Source organism: Aquarana catesbeiana, linkage group LG05 (assembly GCF_042186555.1).
Source record: "Aquarana catesbeiana isolate 2022-GZ linkage group LG05, ASM4218655v1, whole genome shotgun sequence".
NCBI classification, from domain to species: domain Eukaryota; kingdom Metazoa; phylum Chordata; class Amphibia; order Anura; family Ranidae; genus Aquarana; species Aquarana catesbeiana.
The window spans coordinates 173726270-173743799 of record NC_133328.1 but is presented as its reverse complement, the minus strand read 5'-3'; the positions used below and the strand labels follow the sequence as shown (position 1 = coordinate 173743799).

General features: G+C 42.5%; 1 protein-coding gene across 1 annotated transcript in view; it reads left to right on the top strand.

Annotated features, from left to right (window-relative positions):
- The first annotated feature begins 5035 nt into the window (after nucleotides 1-5035).
- BFSP2 (beaded filament structural protein 2) overlaps nucleotides 5036-17530 on the top strand; it is a 102745-nt gene continuing 90250 nt past the window's right edge. The window contains exon 1 of the mRNA XM_073632678.1: nucleotides 5036-5883. Within this exon, the coding sequence (XP_073488779.1) occupies nucleotides 5428-5883 (456 nt within the window). The 5' untranslated portion in view covers nucleotides 5036-5427. The remainder of the gene's footprint in view (nucleotides 5884-17530) is intronic.

Sequence of the window (17530 nt, the reverse complement as noted above, 5' to 3'; positions counted from 1 at the left end):
GCTTGACACTACTTGTGCTTGCCACCTCACTAGCTTGAACTGCACTTATGGGATTCGCCACGTCACCACGTGTTACTGCAGTGCTGGATGTACGACCAGGGTGTACTAGGCCGCTGGTGCTTGCCAGTTCACCAGAAGGAATAGCGGCGCTAGTACTGCTCTGCTCAATACGAGGGACCTGCGGTTCTTGCACATCAACGACAGAAGAAGATGTTCGGTGTCTGGTACGCCTGACCTTGGCAGGGACCACAATTCCGTCGTTAGAGCTATCTGTCATGGAGCCGCTGTCGTCTACAGGATCGTATTCTGAGCCTGAATCTGACAGGTGAGTGACTTCCTCTTCACTATCTGTCATGCTCAGAAACGTGTAGGCCTCTTCACTAGTGTACCTTCGATTTGCCATTTTGGGCTCTAAATTTAGTGGTACACTAGTGAGACTCACAGGCAAAAAAGCTCCTGACTGTTAGCGACTGTATCAAAACGCTACCAAAAAAACTGTTAGCGATCGCAGGGATCAGGCCTGACTCTGCAAACACTGCAGTTATGTGTGTTTAGTGTTTTGTAAGTGACAGTGATCGATCGATACTGCACTTGGGTGGGCTGGGCAGGGCTGGGCCGAGGGGCAAAATGCAGGTGCTAGCAGCTATCTGGTCTGATCCCACTAACACTGCGTTTTTGGGAACCCTAAACTGCAGGGGACGCTAGTATAGATCTGATCAGATCAGATATTGATCCGTTCAGATACTATACCACTAAGGGAGTTGTATGCTGCGTGCGTGGGCATTAGCGTTACTGGAGCTAACCTGACACTGCCTGGGGCGACGCAGACCCTATCTGACCCCAAAACCTAACTTATATCACCGCCGGGCGATCAGGGAGTTAAACCTTTATTAGGTAATAAACGGCGGGTGCCCTGAAACTATAAAAAACAAACTAACTAACCAGCGTCACCCGTAAGGCCTCTTTCACATGGACGATCCGTATGTCCGTTTTTCATCCTTCCGTTTTCGGATGAAAAACGGACATACATTCATCCCTATGGAGCGTCGGATGTCAGTGGTGACATGTCCGCTGACATCCGACCCCGCTCCGATCCGAAAAGTGTAACGGAGGAAAAACCTACTTTTCCATCCGTTTTCGGATCGGATCGGGTGACGACGGACACTACGGTCCGTCGTCATCCGATCCCCCCATAGGGGAGAGCGGCGCTCTGACAGGTGCATCGCTGCACAGTGTGCAGCGATGCACCTGTCATCTTTCTGCTCAGCGGGGATCGGCGGAGCGATCCCCGCTGAGCCAGCGGATGTTCACGGGGCGGATCATCACTGATCCGCCCCGTGAGAAAGAGGCCTAACAGTTATACGGTGATCACTGGCAAAAGGGTTAACTAGGGGGCAATCAGGGGGTTAAAACCTTTACTAGGTAGTATATGGGGATCCCTGACGCTATAAAACGCTGACGGCGAACCTAAATACTTACCTCCCTAACTAGCGTCACCTGTGACACTAATACAGCGATCAGAAAAACGATCGCTTAGTGACACTGGCGACGGGGGGGTGATCACGGGGTTAAACCTTTATTAGGGGGGGTTAGGGGGGTATCCTAGACCTAAAGGGGGCTAACACTAACTCCCCTACCACTTATAACTGTCACAAACTGACACCAATGCAATAATCAGTAAAAAAATAAAAAAATGCTATTGGTGTCACTGTGACAGGGGGTACAGGGAGGTGATGGGGGGTGAAAAGTGTGCCTAGAGTGTTCTACTGTATGTGTGGTGTTTGGTGCACTTACTTGATGTCTTCTCTCCTCGGCGCCGGAACGAAAAAGACCGACACAGGGAGAGATGACATCACTTCCTCTGCTGCTGTTTACATTACAGAGGCAGAGGAAGATTGTCATTTGTTGGGAGCGATCGTGAGGGGGTGGCCACGAATGAGTGGCCTCTCCGTCAGCATTGATTGCTCCCCTAACAATGCCAACTGCCTCGGGCAGGTCGATGATTTTGCCTGCCCGTGCCATTCTGCCACTGTATATCCGCGTTAGGCGGTCGGCAAGTGGTTAATTTACAGAACATGCGCACAACTGTGAAGATATTTTTTTTTTTATTGTGAAGCAAACAACAAATAGAACAAAATAACAGAAAAAGTCAATGTGCATAAGTATTCACCCCCCTAAAGTCAATACTTTGTAGAGCCACCTTTTGCAGCTATCACAGCTCCAAGTCGCTTTGGATAAATCTCTATGAGCTTACCAGATCTTACCACTGGGATTTTTGCCGATTCCTCCTTGCAAAATACTCCAGCTCCTTCATGTTGGATGGTTTGCGCTTGTGAACAGCAATCTTTAAGTCTGACCACAGATTTTCTATTGGATTGAGGTCTGGGCTTTGACTGGGCCATTCCAACACATTTACATGTTTCCTCTTAAACCACTCAAGTGTTGCTTTAGCAGTGTGTTTGGGGTCATTGTCCTGCTGGAAGGTGAACCTCCGTCCTAGCCTCAAACCACACACAGAGTGGTACAGGTTCTGTTCAAGAATATCTCTGTATTTAGCACCATCCATCTTTCCGTCAACTCTGACCAGTTTCCCAGTCCTGACTGCTGAAAAACTTCCCCACAGCATAATGCTGCCACCACCATGTTTCACAGTAGGGATGGTGCTCTTTGGGTGATGTGATGTGTTGGGTTTGCACCAGACATAACGTTTTCTTTGATGGCCAAAAAGTTAAATTTTAGTCTCATCAGATCAGAGCACCTTCCTCCATACATTTTGGGAGTCTCCCACATGCCTTTTCGCAAACTCAAAACGTGCCATTTTGTTTTTTGCTGAAAGTAATGGCATTATTCTGGCCACTCTGCCATAAAGCCCAACTCTATGGAGCGTACAGCTTATTGTCGTTCTATGTACAGATACTCCAGTCTCTGCTGTGGAACTCTGCAGCTCCTCCAGGGTTACCTTTAGGTCTCTGTGCTGCCTCTCTGATTAATGCCCTCCATGCCCGCTCCGTGAGTTTTGGTGCGCGGCCGTCTCTTGGCAGGTTTGCTGTTGTGCCATGTTCTTTCCATTTGGTTATGATAGATTTGATGGTGCTCCTATGGATCATCAAAGATTTGGATTTTTTTAATAACCTAACCCTGACTTGTACTTCTCAACAATATCGTCCCTTACTTGTTTGGAGAGTTCCTTGGTCTTCATGGCAGTGTTTGGTTAGTGGTGCCTCTTGCTTAGGTGTTGCAGCCTCTGGGGCCTTTCACAAAGGTGTGTATATGTAATGACAGATCATGTGACACTTAGATTGCACACAGGTGGACATCATTTCACTAATTATGTGACATCTGAAGGTAATTGGTTGCGCCATAGCTTTTTATGGGCTTCATAACAAAGGGGGTGAATACATACGCACATGCCAATTATCATTTTTTTATTTCTGAAAAAAAGTTTTATGTATATATTTTTCTAATTTTACTTCACCAACTTAGACTATTGTGTTCTGATCCATCACATATAATTCAGATTAAAAAAAACATTGAACTAAAGGCTGTAATGTAACAAAATAGGTAAAAAGCTAAGGGGGGTGAATACTTTTGCAAGGCACTGTATACAGGGTTGGGCCTGGCTAGTACTTGGATGGGAGACATTGGGGGTAAGATCTTGGTGATTCATAGTATTATCTTTCATTACTATTTAATTTTATCATTTTAGTTTTGGGTTTGTGAGCGCTGCACCTGTTATATACCAGTAATTTCAAATAAACAACAAAAAAATACCAGTTTAAGTAACCTCAAATGAATTCAACCCAACCTAGCCTAAAAAAAATAAATGGTAATTTTATTGTCAAGGACCTTCTGGTGCCCGCTTTTCATTTGGAAGTTGTTTGGAGGTTACACAGAAAAAGAGTTTAGTCAGCTTCATATGGACACTAAATGCAGAAGAATATTCAATACCTGTGTTTTTTAGGTGGCAGCTCTATGGGAAGCAATACAAATCCAATAGACAGCTGTGGCCTAAGCACTGCATTTAAACCACCATGCCACAGACTACCATCCACAGTATACTCTATCAGGCATTTGCTAGGTCCTTGGGGAAGACAGCAGCCAACCTAGAGCTTTCACAGGCCAATTTGTTAGTACTATCATGGTAAAAGACTTATGGTATGGAAGAGATTGGAGTAGAGTAAAGCCTAGTACACACTACTAGTTTTTTTTTTTTTTTCTTCAACCCCCCAAAAAAAAAACGGACAGCTCAGGTTAGAGCCACTGTACTAACAATCCAATGTTAGTACAGCAATCTCCCCTGCTGAGCTATTGTATTTTGACAAGGAGACGGCCACCCAGCCAGAACACTACGATCAGCCATTGGCTGAGAGCGCTGATCCGGAGCTGATCGGAAGACCTCTTTTGGTCGTGAGCCTTTGACAGAAACTGGCTGAACGGCTGTCGTACACATGGGCTGAATTTTGGACGGTTTACATTGAACCAACCGACATTCGGCCTGTGTGTACTAGGCTTAAGTACTAAAGGAATCCTGTAGCATGAGAATACGCAGGCTGCCATTGCTAACTTTTCCCTCTGAAAATGCTTATTGCCTGGCAGTCATTTCTATACTTTGAGTCAATGATCAGGAAGAGTATACAGGAGTTCTGACTGCATCTTGAGCTTTAAGGTTGCATATGTTTTCTGGGTCAGTGACTTAAATTACCGAAGCCAAAGACAGCTAGGAAAATACTGATCTTACAAGAAGGTCGGCAATGACAGCTTCCATATTTATCTCAGTACATGTTTATTTTTTTAAATACCAAAACATTTTTACTGAAAAAAACAAGTATATTATGCCTTCTGCACCTTTTTTCTGCACAATACTCTTACTAAACAAGCACAAAAGTATCTAGTTTTTCTTATGTCTTAACCCCCCTATCTGCTTATCGATAACAAAGGAAATATCTGTTGCTTGGCTTGGCTAGCTCCTATTGTTGATTTGCAATTGTATATGAATATGGTCAGCTTCAGTGAAGCATGCCAAAAAATGAAGTATAAAGTAGGGAGTGAAAACCTGCTTGTTAATCTGGTGCTGGAACACTTGTAAGAATTTTGACACACCTATATGTTAATGATTTGGTAAGCCTCTTTTTTCATTATTCATACAGACCGTCAGTTATAAATTGTGCCTAATGACCGTTTTCCATTGGCCATTTATTTACAGCACACAGATTATTCCTGAAATGAACTGCTGAGCCAGTGGATGCTTTTGAACAATGACACAGAATTCTCCATTGCAAATAGTGCAAACACCACATTCTAGAAATGCATATGACAAAATGTAATCCCAAAAATGCAACATCAAAAAAAAAAAAAACAATGTAACGTAGAGAAGGGAATCCAGAGTTTCTCAGAGCAGGGACAGTGTGGTGAGATCTCCCTGCAGCAATGCCCTTACCAAGGCGTAGATCATCTATCTTGGGGCAACAGCCTCCTTTGTCTTCCACAGACTGTGCTGGGGTTACCAACCGTAGGGTCAGCATCGGCAGTGCCAGCAACCTACCAAGGCCTCCTGGGGTGTATGTAGGAAGTGTACCAACTGGGGGTGTAAGTAGCCTTGGTACTCGAGTATCTAGACGGGCTCTTGGCATCAGCAGTGTTTTTATGCAGGGATTGCGTAGCTCTAATCCACCTGTTCCTGTATCTCAAGGTTTGGAGAGAGGAAGAGCTCCCAATTTTGAATCTTTGAATGGTTGCCTGGTGGAGTATATAGATAAAGTAAGAGCCTTAGAACAGGTGAACTGTGAGCTTGAAGAACATATCAGGGTATATCTGGACAAAAAGGCATCGACTGTGAGCAGTTGGGGCTCACTCAGAGAGAACTGGGAAAATATATATCATCAGGTAAGTGATCTGCTATTTCTCTGCTTGTGGTTGCACATCTCAGACGTTTACTGTTTTTTCTGGGCACGTAAATACTTGTTATACATTTTTCCTACATAAAAATATATAATAATATATTTGCATTCACATTTTTGGGGCCCCTCTTATTTTATAATAAATACTTAATTACAACATAGAATAGTTATTTTGCAGCACAACAGACCCTTGTGGAATGAATGTCCTACTTGCACCAATATAATAATTCTGTTGACAGAGAATTAATACATATATAAAAAATATTATTATTATTATTATTGTTTTCCATTAAACTGACTGTAGTATTTAAAAAGGGGGATTCTTATGCCGCGTACACACGAGCGGACTTTCCAGCAGACTTGGTCCGGTGGATCGGACTCCGTGTGTGGGCTCCAGCGGACTTTTTTTTCCCAAAAGTCCGACGGACCTAGAAATAAAACATGTTTCAAATCTTTCCGACGGACTCGAGTCCGGTCGAAAAATCCGCTCGTCTGTATGCTAGTTCGACAGACTAAAACCGACACTAGGGCAGCTATTGGCTACTGGCTATCAACTTCCTTATTTTAGTCCAGTCGTACGTCATCACGTACGAATCCGTCGGACTTTGGTGTGATCGTTTGTAGGCAAGTCCGTTCGTTAGGAAAGTCCATCAGAAGTCCGCCGAAAGTCCGTCGGATAGAAAAGTCCGCTCGTGTGTACGCGGCATTACTGATACTGACTAATATCTAATATTATATAGTGAAGTTGATTATTTCAATTTGGAATCACTCAGCCTCCCCATTCATAGATACTACTTACTTACTATTTAACTTAAAGTGACGCAAAACAATATCTGTATTCACCAAAAACAATCTATATATATCCAATACTTAATGGCCCGGTAATCTATTTTTTACTAAACTTTTTCATGCTGTGTTTTTTTCTTACCTTGTTGTGTTCTCCATGAACTACCAAACCTCTGCTTTTCCCACCTACTTCCATTTGTTTGGAACAAGTAGTGCACATTAGTTGTGGTCATGTGCAGTGCTCTATGCAAACTACACATCCCATAGCCTATAGTCCCAAGAGAAGGTGTCTATGTTCCTACATACAGTGGGACCATGGAGAATAAACATAACCACCCTTTAATATGGCGTTTGATCACAGCAGCAAAAAAATTGAATTTGGAGATTTTGGAGAGATTTTTTTTTTAAACCAGAGTTTAGTTTACCTTTAAGTAAAAAGTATGTTTAACCTGTTCCTGCCGGCCGTACACATATATGTGGTTGCTGGACAAGTTGTCTTTAATACTGAGCTGCAGCACCCATCTGTCCATGGAGAACAGCTTTTCTGCTTCATCACAGTAACAAAGCTGTTATGGCTAGCTCATACCTCCCAACTGTCCCTGATTTCGAGGGACTGTTCCTGATTTGGAACAAAGTCCCTCTGTCCCTCTTTCCTCCTCATTTGTTTCTCATTTTGGTCTGATGTATATACCTGTATCATAAAATACACTATTTATCTACCAAAAAGGGTTTAATATTGTTAAACCTTTGTCCAAGTTCTAAATTGTTGCATTTGTACATTTCAATAGCCAATATAAGAAATAGTAGTGGTAAAAAAAAAAAAAAAAAAGCACTTGTGGGTTTAACCAATCAATTTGCAATTTTAATTATCCTTGTAAGGGGTGTGGCAGGGGGTGTGTTCTATGAATACATACTTTTGCTTATCAGGGTCCCTCGTTCCCATCTCAGAAAGTTGGGAGGTATGCTAGCTCAAGATACATACTTGCAACCTGGAGCTTCCGAACATGTAACTGATGTGACAACCAATCAAAGCAGTCACACATTCAAAAAAGTCTGCCCCCCCTCAACCCCCTTAAAGGGCAGCAGCAGCAAGGAGTTAAAGGAATTTCTGCTAATGTATTCGAAACACTATAAACAGACGAATGCTAGTCACACACCCACATGTTGTCTGTTTTGAGCCATCAGATAATATTGGGAAATGTCTTGTGCAGGGGTGGATCTGATTTGATATGATTAAGTGGATTGTTTGCGTAGCTCCTCAAAATAATTAATGCTGTATTTCATTAATTTTAAAGTGTGTGTGTGAGAAATGCCCTATTCAATGAAGGTTTTCCTTGTCTTCTGTGGTAAACTTCGCTATATACAGCTCACAATAAAAGACAGATTAGTATTTCTGTACTAAGTACTAGAGGAGCTTTAAAGAAAATGAAGACACATATAAACTCTGGGCTGGTTGTATGTAATTTGTCAAATCACAAGATGGCAGCAGACATGCACACAAAGCTTTCTCTTCCCCTGAGAGGCATGTCATTCCATCTAAAACAATTGTTCTTTTTTTTTTTTAAAGCGGAGTTCCACACAAAAATAGAACTTCCGCTTTTCGGAACCCTCCCCGCCTCCGGTGTCACATTTGGCACCTTTCAGGGGGTAGGGGGGTGCAGATACCTGTCTAAGACAGGTATTTGCACCCACTTCCGGCATAGACTCCCATGGGAGTCTATGCCTCTTCCTGTCCCTCCGCGCTGTCTCCTGGGAAACACACAGCTCCCAGGAGAGAGCGGGGACCACTTGGGACGCGCAGCGCGACTCGCGCATGTGCAGTAGGGAACCAGGAAGTGAAAAGTGAAGCCGCAACGCTTCACTTCCTGACTCCCTCACCTAGGATGGCGGCGGCAGCTGCCGAGAACCGAGCGGGTTCTCGGCGTCCCCTGCCGACATCGCTGGACCCTGGGACAGGTAAGTGGCAATGTATTAAAAGTCAGCAGCTGCAGTATTTGTAGCTGCTGGCTTTTAATATTTTTTTTTTTAGCTGATGTAGGTGGACCCCCGCTTTAAGTCAGTATACCCAGAGTGCAGTAAATGAGCCTTACACTGGGAGGACCACTCCTGTGATTTATGGCCCAGACCCTTTTATTGCCCTAATTATTCCACACCATATCTGCCCATATATTGTTTGAGATTTGTTCCTCTTCCACTCTACGCAGCTTAGGGTTGCCACCTTTCCATCAAGCCAAACCTGAACACTTTAGCGCTGCGCTGAATTTTTATTTTTTTTGTAGTTTACAAAACAAATGAAAAACAAAATGTAATACAAATAGAACTTTTTTTTTTAATTGTGCTGCACCAAAACGCATGCTATTTTGTTACCATATGTTTTGCTGCAGATGAATGAGCACAAAAGCAAGAGGTGTGGTAGTGCCATTAAGACTTAAAGGCACCGCTGCACACCTGCAAAAAGGTTGTGTGTGTTTTTGTGCATTGCAAGAATGCACACAATTTTGTGCACATTCCTGCAACACATAGTAGGTGAGGTTGAAAAAAGACACAAGTCCATCAAGTCCAACCTATGTGTGATTATGTGTCAGTATTACATTGTATATCCCTGTATGTTGTGGTCATTCAGGTGCTTATCTAATAGTTTCTTGAAGCTAGCGATCCTCCCCGTTGAGACCAACGCCTGTGGAAGGGAATTCCACATCCTTGCCGCTCTTACAGTAAAGAACCCTCTACAAAGTTTAAGGTTAAACCTGTTTTCATCTAATTTTAATGAATGGTCATGAGTCTTGTTAAACTCTCTTCTGCGAAAAAGTTTTATTCCTATTGTGGGGTCACCAGTACGGTATTTGTATATTGAAATCATATTCCCTCAAGCGTCTCTTCTTCAGAGAGAATAAGTTCAGTGCTCGCAACCTTACCTCATAACTAAGATCCTCCAGACCCTTTATTAGCTTTGTTGCCCTTCTTTGTACTCGCTCCATTTCCAGTACATCCTTCCTGAGGACTGGTGCCCAGAACTGGACAGCATACTCCAGGTGCGGCCGGACCAGAGTCTTGTAGAGCGGAAGAATTATCGTTTTATCTCTGGAGTTGATCCCCTTTTTAATGCATGCCAATATTCTGTTTGCTTTATTAGCAGCAGCTTGGCATTGCATGCCATTGCTGAGCCTATCATCTACTAGGACCCCCAGGTCCTTTTCCATCCTAGATTACCCCAGAGGTTCTCCCCCCAGTGTATAGATTGCATTCATATTTTTTCCACCCAAATGCATTATTTTACATTTTTCTACATTTAACCTCATTTGCCATGTAGTTGCCCACCCCTTTAATTTGTTAAGATCTTTTTGCAAGGTTTCCACATCCTGCGGAGAAGTTATTGCCCTGCCTAGCTTAGTATCGTCTGCAAATACAGAGATTAAACTGTTTCTGCCATCCTCCAGGTCGTTTATGAACAAATTAAATAGGACTGGTCCCAGCACAGAACCCTGGGGGACCCCACTACCCACCCCTGACCATTCCGAGTACTCCCCATTTATCACTACCCTCTGAACTCGCCCTTGTAGCCAGTTTTCAATCCATGTACTCACCCTATGGTCCCTGCCAACGGACCTTATTTTGTACAGTAAACGTTTATGGGAAACTGTGTCAAATGCTTTTACAAAATCCAGATACACCATGTCTATGGGCATTCCTTTATCTAGATAGCAACTCACCTCCCCATAGAAGGTTAGTAGATTGGTTTGGCAAGAACGATTCTTCATGAATCCATGCTGATTACTGCTAATGATACTGTTCTCCTTCCTAAAATCTTGTATATAGTCCCTTATCATCCCCTCCAAGAGTTTACATACTATTGATGTTATGCTAACTGGTCTGTAATTCCCAGGAATGTATTTTGGGCCCTTTTTAAATATTGGTGCTACATTGGCTTTTCTCCAATCACTTGGTACCATTCCAGTCAGTAGACTGTCTGTAAAAATTAGGAACAATGGTCTGGCAATCACTTGACTGAGTTCCCTAAGTACCCTCGGATGCAAGCCATCTGGTCCCAGTGATTTATTAATGTTAAGTTTCTCAAGTCCAATTTTAATTCTGTCCTCTGTTAACCATGGAGGTGCTTCCTGTGATGTGTCATGAGGATAAACACTGCAGTTTTGGTTACTGAAGCCCCCCGATTCCCCCGTGAAGACTGTGAAGAATAAATTCAATACCTTCGCCATCTCCCCATCCTTTGTAACCAGATGTCCTTCCTCATTCTTTATGGGGCCAATGTGGTCTGTCCTCCCTTTGTTTACATACTTAAGAGAAAAAGAGGGCGGTCTGGATGCTGCCTCCTAATATAACACAACTCCATCCCTATTAAACATACACAACAAGAGAAATTCGCCCATGGGACTTTAAATGAGTTGGTCATAGAGGTCATAGTAGATAGTATAAAAGTTTATTAAGGTTCCAAAAACATGATTTACGATGAGCGTAGAAACATCATAGGGCATGATTAGACCATTGACATGTTGGTTATAGTAATAAAATACATGGTAACATAGTATACATATACAGCTTGTGTACTCTTAGACCATTGACATATTGGTTACAGTAATACAATCCATAGCATACATATACAACTTAGTACTCGACACGTTTCACGAGCTCTGCTCGCTTCCTCAGGAGTAGTGTATATGCAGGATATCTACAAAATAATAAATATCAATAAGATATAACATTCAATAATGATTATGGTCAGAAAAGAAGCACATGGCCTAAAAAGGTAACCCATACTTGCATTATGGTTAATGGATCCATGGAACTGGTCTACAAAGGCAACAGCGGAAAGCACTCCAACCGGGAGCTGAAGGGGCGTCCCTTCAGCTCCCGGTTGGAGTGCTTTCCGCTGTTGCCTTTGTAGACCAGTTCCATGGATCCATTAACCATAATGCAAGTATGGGTTACCTTTTTAGGCCATGTGCTTCTTTTCTGACCATAATCATTATTGAATGTTATATCTTATTGATATTTATTATTTTGTAGATATCCTGCATATACACTACTCCTGAGGAAGCGAGCAGAGCTCGCGAAACGCGTCGAGTACTAAGTTGTATATGTATACTATGGATTGTATTACTGTAACCAATATGTCAATGGTCTAAGAGTACACAAGCTGTATATGTATACTATGTTACCATGTATTTTATTACTATAACCAACATGTCAATGGTCTAATCATGCCCTATGATGTTTCTACGCTCATCGTAAATCATGTTTTTGGAACCTTAATAAACTTGGATCCATTAACCATAATGCAAGTATGGGTTACCTTTTTAGGCCATGTGCTTCTTTTCTGACCATAATCATTATTGAATGTTATATCTTATTGATATTTATTATTTTGTAGATATCCTGCATATACACTACTCCTGAGGAAGCGAGCAGAGCTCGCAAAACGCGTCGAGTACTAAGTTGTATATGTATACTATGGATTGTATTACTGTAACCAATATGTCAATGGTCTAAGAGTACACAAGCTGTATATGTATACTATGTTACCATGTATTTTATTACTATAACCAACATGTCAATGGTCTAATCATGCCCTATGATGTTTCTACGCTCATCGTAAATCATGTTTTTGGAACCTTAATAAACTTTTATACTATCTACTATGACCTCTATGACCAACTCATTTAAAGTCCCATGGGCGAATTTCTCTTGTTGTGTTTGTTTACATACTTAAATAATTTCTTGGGATTTTTTTTTGCTCTCCTCCGCTATGTGTCTTTCATGTTCTATCTTAGCCGTCCTAATTGCACCCTTACATTTCTTGTTGTATTCTTTATAAAGTCTGAATGCTGATGATGATCCCTCAACCTTGTATTTTTTGAAGGCCCTTTGCTTTTATATGCATTTTTACATTGGAGTTAAGCTATTCAGGACTTTTGTTCGCTCTTTTAAATTTATTACCCAATGGGATGCATTGGCTAATGCCCTTATTTAATATGCTCTTAAAGCAAACCCATCTCTCCTCCGTGTTCTTTGTTCCTAATATTTTATCCCAATTTATGCCTTTTAGCAAGGTTTGTAGGGAAGTTGGCTCTTTTGAAATTCAGTGTCTTTGTATTCCCTTTATGTTTCCTATTTGTGTGATTTATACTGAAGCCAATTGACCTGTGATCGCTGTTACCTAAATTGCCCCGTATTTCCACATCCATGATCAGGTCTGTATTGTTGGTAATCAGTAGATCCAGTAATGCTTTATTTCTAGTTGGTGCATCTACCATCTGACCCATAAAATTGTTCTGCAAGACATTAAGGAACTGGCAAGCCTTACATGAATGCGCGGTTCCCTCCGCCCAGTCTATGTCTGGATAATTAAAATCCCCCATTATGATAACACTTCCCATCCTTGCTGCTAATCCAAATTGTGATAGGAGATCTGTCTCCCCTTCCACCCTCAGGTTAGGGGGCCTATAGCATACTCCCAGTATTATTTTCCCCTTAGCTTCATGCCTTTGGAGCTCTACCTATAAGGATTCCACCTCCTCCCTAGCTCCCTTAGTGATGTCATCTCTCACATTCACTTGTACATTATTCTTGATATATAGGCATACCCCTCCCCCTTTTTTACCCTCTCTATCCTTACCCTGGTATACCCTGGAATGTTTGCCAGCCAATCATGAGAGCTGTTGAACCAGGTCTATGAAATTCCCACAAAATCCAAATCCTCCTCGTACAACAGTATCTCTAGTTCACCCATCTTGTCCGCCAGGCTCCTGGCATTGCTGAACATGCTACATAGTTTAGACCGGTCACATATTGTCCTTGTATTTGGTGCTCCGAGATTGCAACTAGGACTAGCTACTATACTTACCTAGGGTTTTTGTGCTTTGGTCAACCTACCACTAATGCCCCCAATACTGCCCTCTGGAATATGTTCCGTGCTGACTAACACAAAAATGTCCACCTAGAACAGGGGCAACTGAAATTCAAGGAGGCCCAGTTGCTAAAAATTTTTTCCAGCTGAGTTGCTCTCTAATATAATGTAAAAGTAAGTTAATCCGATCCATATTTCAAGTAAAAGACAATAGAACCAGGTTACATAAGGTGTCCCCATCACAGCCCCCCTTACATCAGAAGTCGCCACCACAACCCCCTTACATCAGATGTGCAACCACAGCCCCCCTTACATTAGATGTCGCCACCACAGCCCCCTTACATCAGATGTGGGAACCACAGCACCCCTTACATCAGATGTCGCCACCACAGCCCCCCTTACATCAGATGTGCAACCACAGCCCCCCTTACATCAGATGTCGCCACCACAGCCCCCCTTACATCAGATGTCGGAACCACAGCACCCCTTACATTAGATGTGCAATTACAGCACCCCTTACACCAGATGTGCAATCACAGCACCCCTTACACCAGATGTGCAACCACAGCCCCCTTACATCAGATGTGCAACCAAAGCCCCCCTTACATCAGATGTGCAACCACAGCCCCCTTAAATCAGATGTGCAACCACAGCCCCCTTAAATCAGATGTGCAACCACAGCACCCCTTACATCAGCTGTGCAACCACAGCCCCCTTACATCAGATGTGTAACCACACTACCCCTTACATCAGATGTGCAACCACGGCACCCCTTACACCAGATGTGCAACCACAGCTCCCTTACATCAGATGTGCAACCACAGCCCCCCTTACATCAGATGTGCAACCACAGCACCCCTTACATCAGATGTGCAACCACAGCACCCCTCTCCCCCTGTACTTACTAATCGTGAACTGCAAAGAAGTTCCTGGTTTCTTTTTCAGTCTTCACACTCTGTGTTCATTCCTTGGCAGTGCTGCTAAGACTTTTCATTCTCTTCCAGCTCTCTATTGCCACCTGCAGGTTGGAGGGAGGAGAACACATAATCCTCTCTCCAGCTATGAGCCACTGGTCTGAATAATGTGTCCAGTTTTCAGGGGAACTCAAAACCAGACACATGATTCAAAACCCAGGCTGTAGGGGTGAGTCCCGCACAGGTGGCAACCCTAAAGCAGCTACAAAGCATATTATTTGCACTCGACATTACAAGGCTACTGTCAGGGACTTTAGTTGAAGGCTGAAACCAGAGCACCCCTGAGACAGAGATGCAAGCAAGGCACAAAGTAGCATGGTTGTGGTATCTAGCTGGTGCTTTATATTTTGGGGGGGCTGAAAACAAACCTGGCCCCCACACTCGCACACTACCATTCCCCCGGACAGGTCAGAGGGGAAAGCGGTGATCCATGGTCTTACCTTAGGAGGACAATGACGAGGTGGTGCTGGATCCAGGATAGGGCTCCTGGAAGCTGGAAGAGGCTATTGCTGCCCCTCCGCCCCTCCACCTGCTGCAGCTTGCCGAGGGAAGAGCAGATAAGCAGTGGCGCAGGGTGGCACCTGGGAGATGGACCTTGGATGCATGGTATGGAGAGTGTGAAGAAGTCCCAGCAGAGGCAAGTGCCAGTACCTGTCAGGATCATAAATGTTGTCAGGAGGCAAGCCAAGGTCAGCACAGGTGGACAGCAGAAACAAAGTCAGTAGCCAGGCTAGGGCCATACATGGAGGAGTGAGAGGAAGTGTGGTCAAGCAGCAAGCCAAGATCAGGAATACAGCAGACCATGTTCAGGAGCAAGCCAGGTCAGCAACAGAAGCACAGATAATAGACATGAAGAAACAGAGGTCACGGGGGAGTTGAAGATTATGCAGCGATTACAGACATAAGGCCTTCCTCTAAATAGGGCATGTCACGGAACGTCCCACACTCCGCTTGAGTGCTTCCGTCAGTATACCGCTTCCTGAGTTCTGGGACACGAGTCCAATGGATCTGGCTATAGGAACCCCCAAGAACTAGACAACACCAGTCTTGGAGTACATCAGGACTAACTCTTTATTTGAGATCTCACACACATTTATACAGCAAAGCAAAATACTCTTGCGCACGGGTGTGTAAGCTAAAGATCCCAAAGGTTCAGGAAGGACTATGGATTTCGGCCTTGCTGCTCTTAAGGATGGGATGTCCTAATGCCAAAAATGAAAAAGAAGAAAAAAGAGCGCACCAGCCTAGTGCATTATCCTTTACAGATTTATTGATTAAAAACAAGATAAAATGGTGCAGATTCAAACAACAAAAAATCTCAATACCAGATCACCACTTCTGATATCCAACAGGCCTGTTTCTCTACCCAATATACGAATAAAGCGTTCGAAATTCAGAATGTCATTAAAAAGAATTGGAATATTCTGAAACACGACCCTGTTTTGGGTAAGACACTCCCTGATCACCCTAATATTGTGTTCCGAAAGCCCCGAGATCTTAGGAGCTTGATAGCCCCAAGTAGGGTAAAAACATTTACCAACAAACTGACTAATAGCTGGACAACGATATTTGACCAAAAAGGGTGCTACAGATGTGGTATTAAGAACTGTGGCACATGCATGTACATGTGGCATAGGAAAAAAACTGTAGCAGGGAGAGATGGGCGCGTTCACCAAATTAAACAATTTATAAACTGTGGAACAGAGTACGTTATCTATGGTATCGTCTGTCCATGTGGGCGTCTGTACGTTGGCCGTACACAACGCCCAATGAGAGTCAGAATCGGTGAACATAAATGTGGCATCATAAATCTAAGAGACAAATATCCAGTTCCTCGACACTTTGTAGAGGTCCACCAAGGGAACCCTGCAGGCATGAGAGTATTTGGGATTCAGTCGATCTGAGGCGAGCTAGATACAGGAAGAAGACACCAGAGGCTATGTAAGAGAGAAGCCTTCTGGATCTTCACCCTTGGCAGTCTTGCCCCGGGAGGCCTAAACGAAGACCCAGAAATACACAAAATAGTCTAATGCTAGTACCAAGCCACTGCAGAGGGCCAATTCTATATGTATTCAACTTCATATTATTAATTCATTACCGCTATGACACCCAGTCATCACCAGACCCTACTTATTGCCCTATATCAGATTTTTTTAGGCACTATCATTTCATTTTATTGCAATAAGTCTTATTCTATTAGATCCTAGATCAATTTTTTATATACATTCTAGTCATATTAATTTAATACCCCTTTCATAGACGGCGTCCAAAATGCATGCACCACAAGATTAGACCATAGCATTCACGGGTCTTTACGCGGCTATATGTATGTTTATGCGCTTATATATATGCCTATACATGATTTATCATGGGTGTACGCATGTATGTATGTATATGCGTGTATATATATATATATATATATATATATATATATATATATATATATATATGTACATCTATCAGTGGGCAGTGGCTCTATCTAACATTCTACAATCTAGTATCCATATCTACCTCATCTGATATAATTAATTCATCATTTAATAATAATAATTTTTTATATATATTTTTAATTTAATTAATCTAATGCAATGTAATCGTTATCGTTATCAAATACCATATATAAAAACTTTCCCCTTTTATTGAAATTGTCACCATTACTATTATTACCACTATTTTACAAAGTAAGTTGACATAACAGTTCTGTTATTCCTCTCGCTGGGGTCTACTAAATAATCTCTAGATATACCAGAAATAATGTTAAAAACCATTATATGTTTTTTTATATGTGGTCATAACAACCCCCCTTTTTTATATATCACATCGACTAAGTACACATATTGTGTACTTTTATACGGTTCTACTTCTAATTGATTTTAATCTGATTTCCATGTGCTTATATGTCTATGCTGATGCATATATATTTTTATGTATTTTTATATATATATATATATACATATATATTTTATATATTATACCTTTTTTATATATATATATTTTATACTATTATC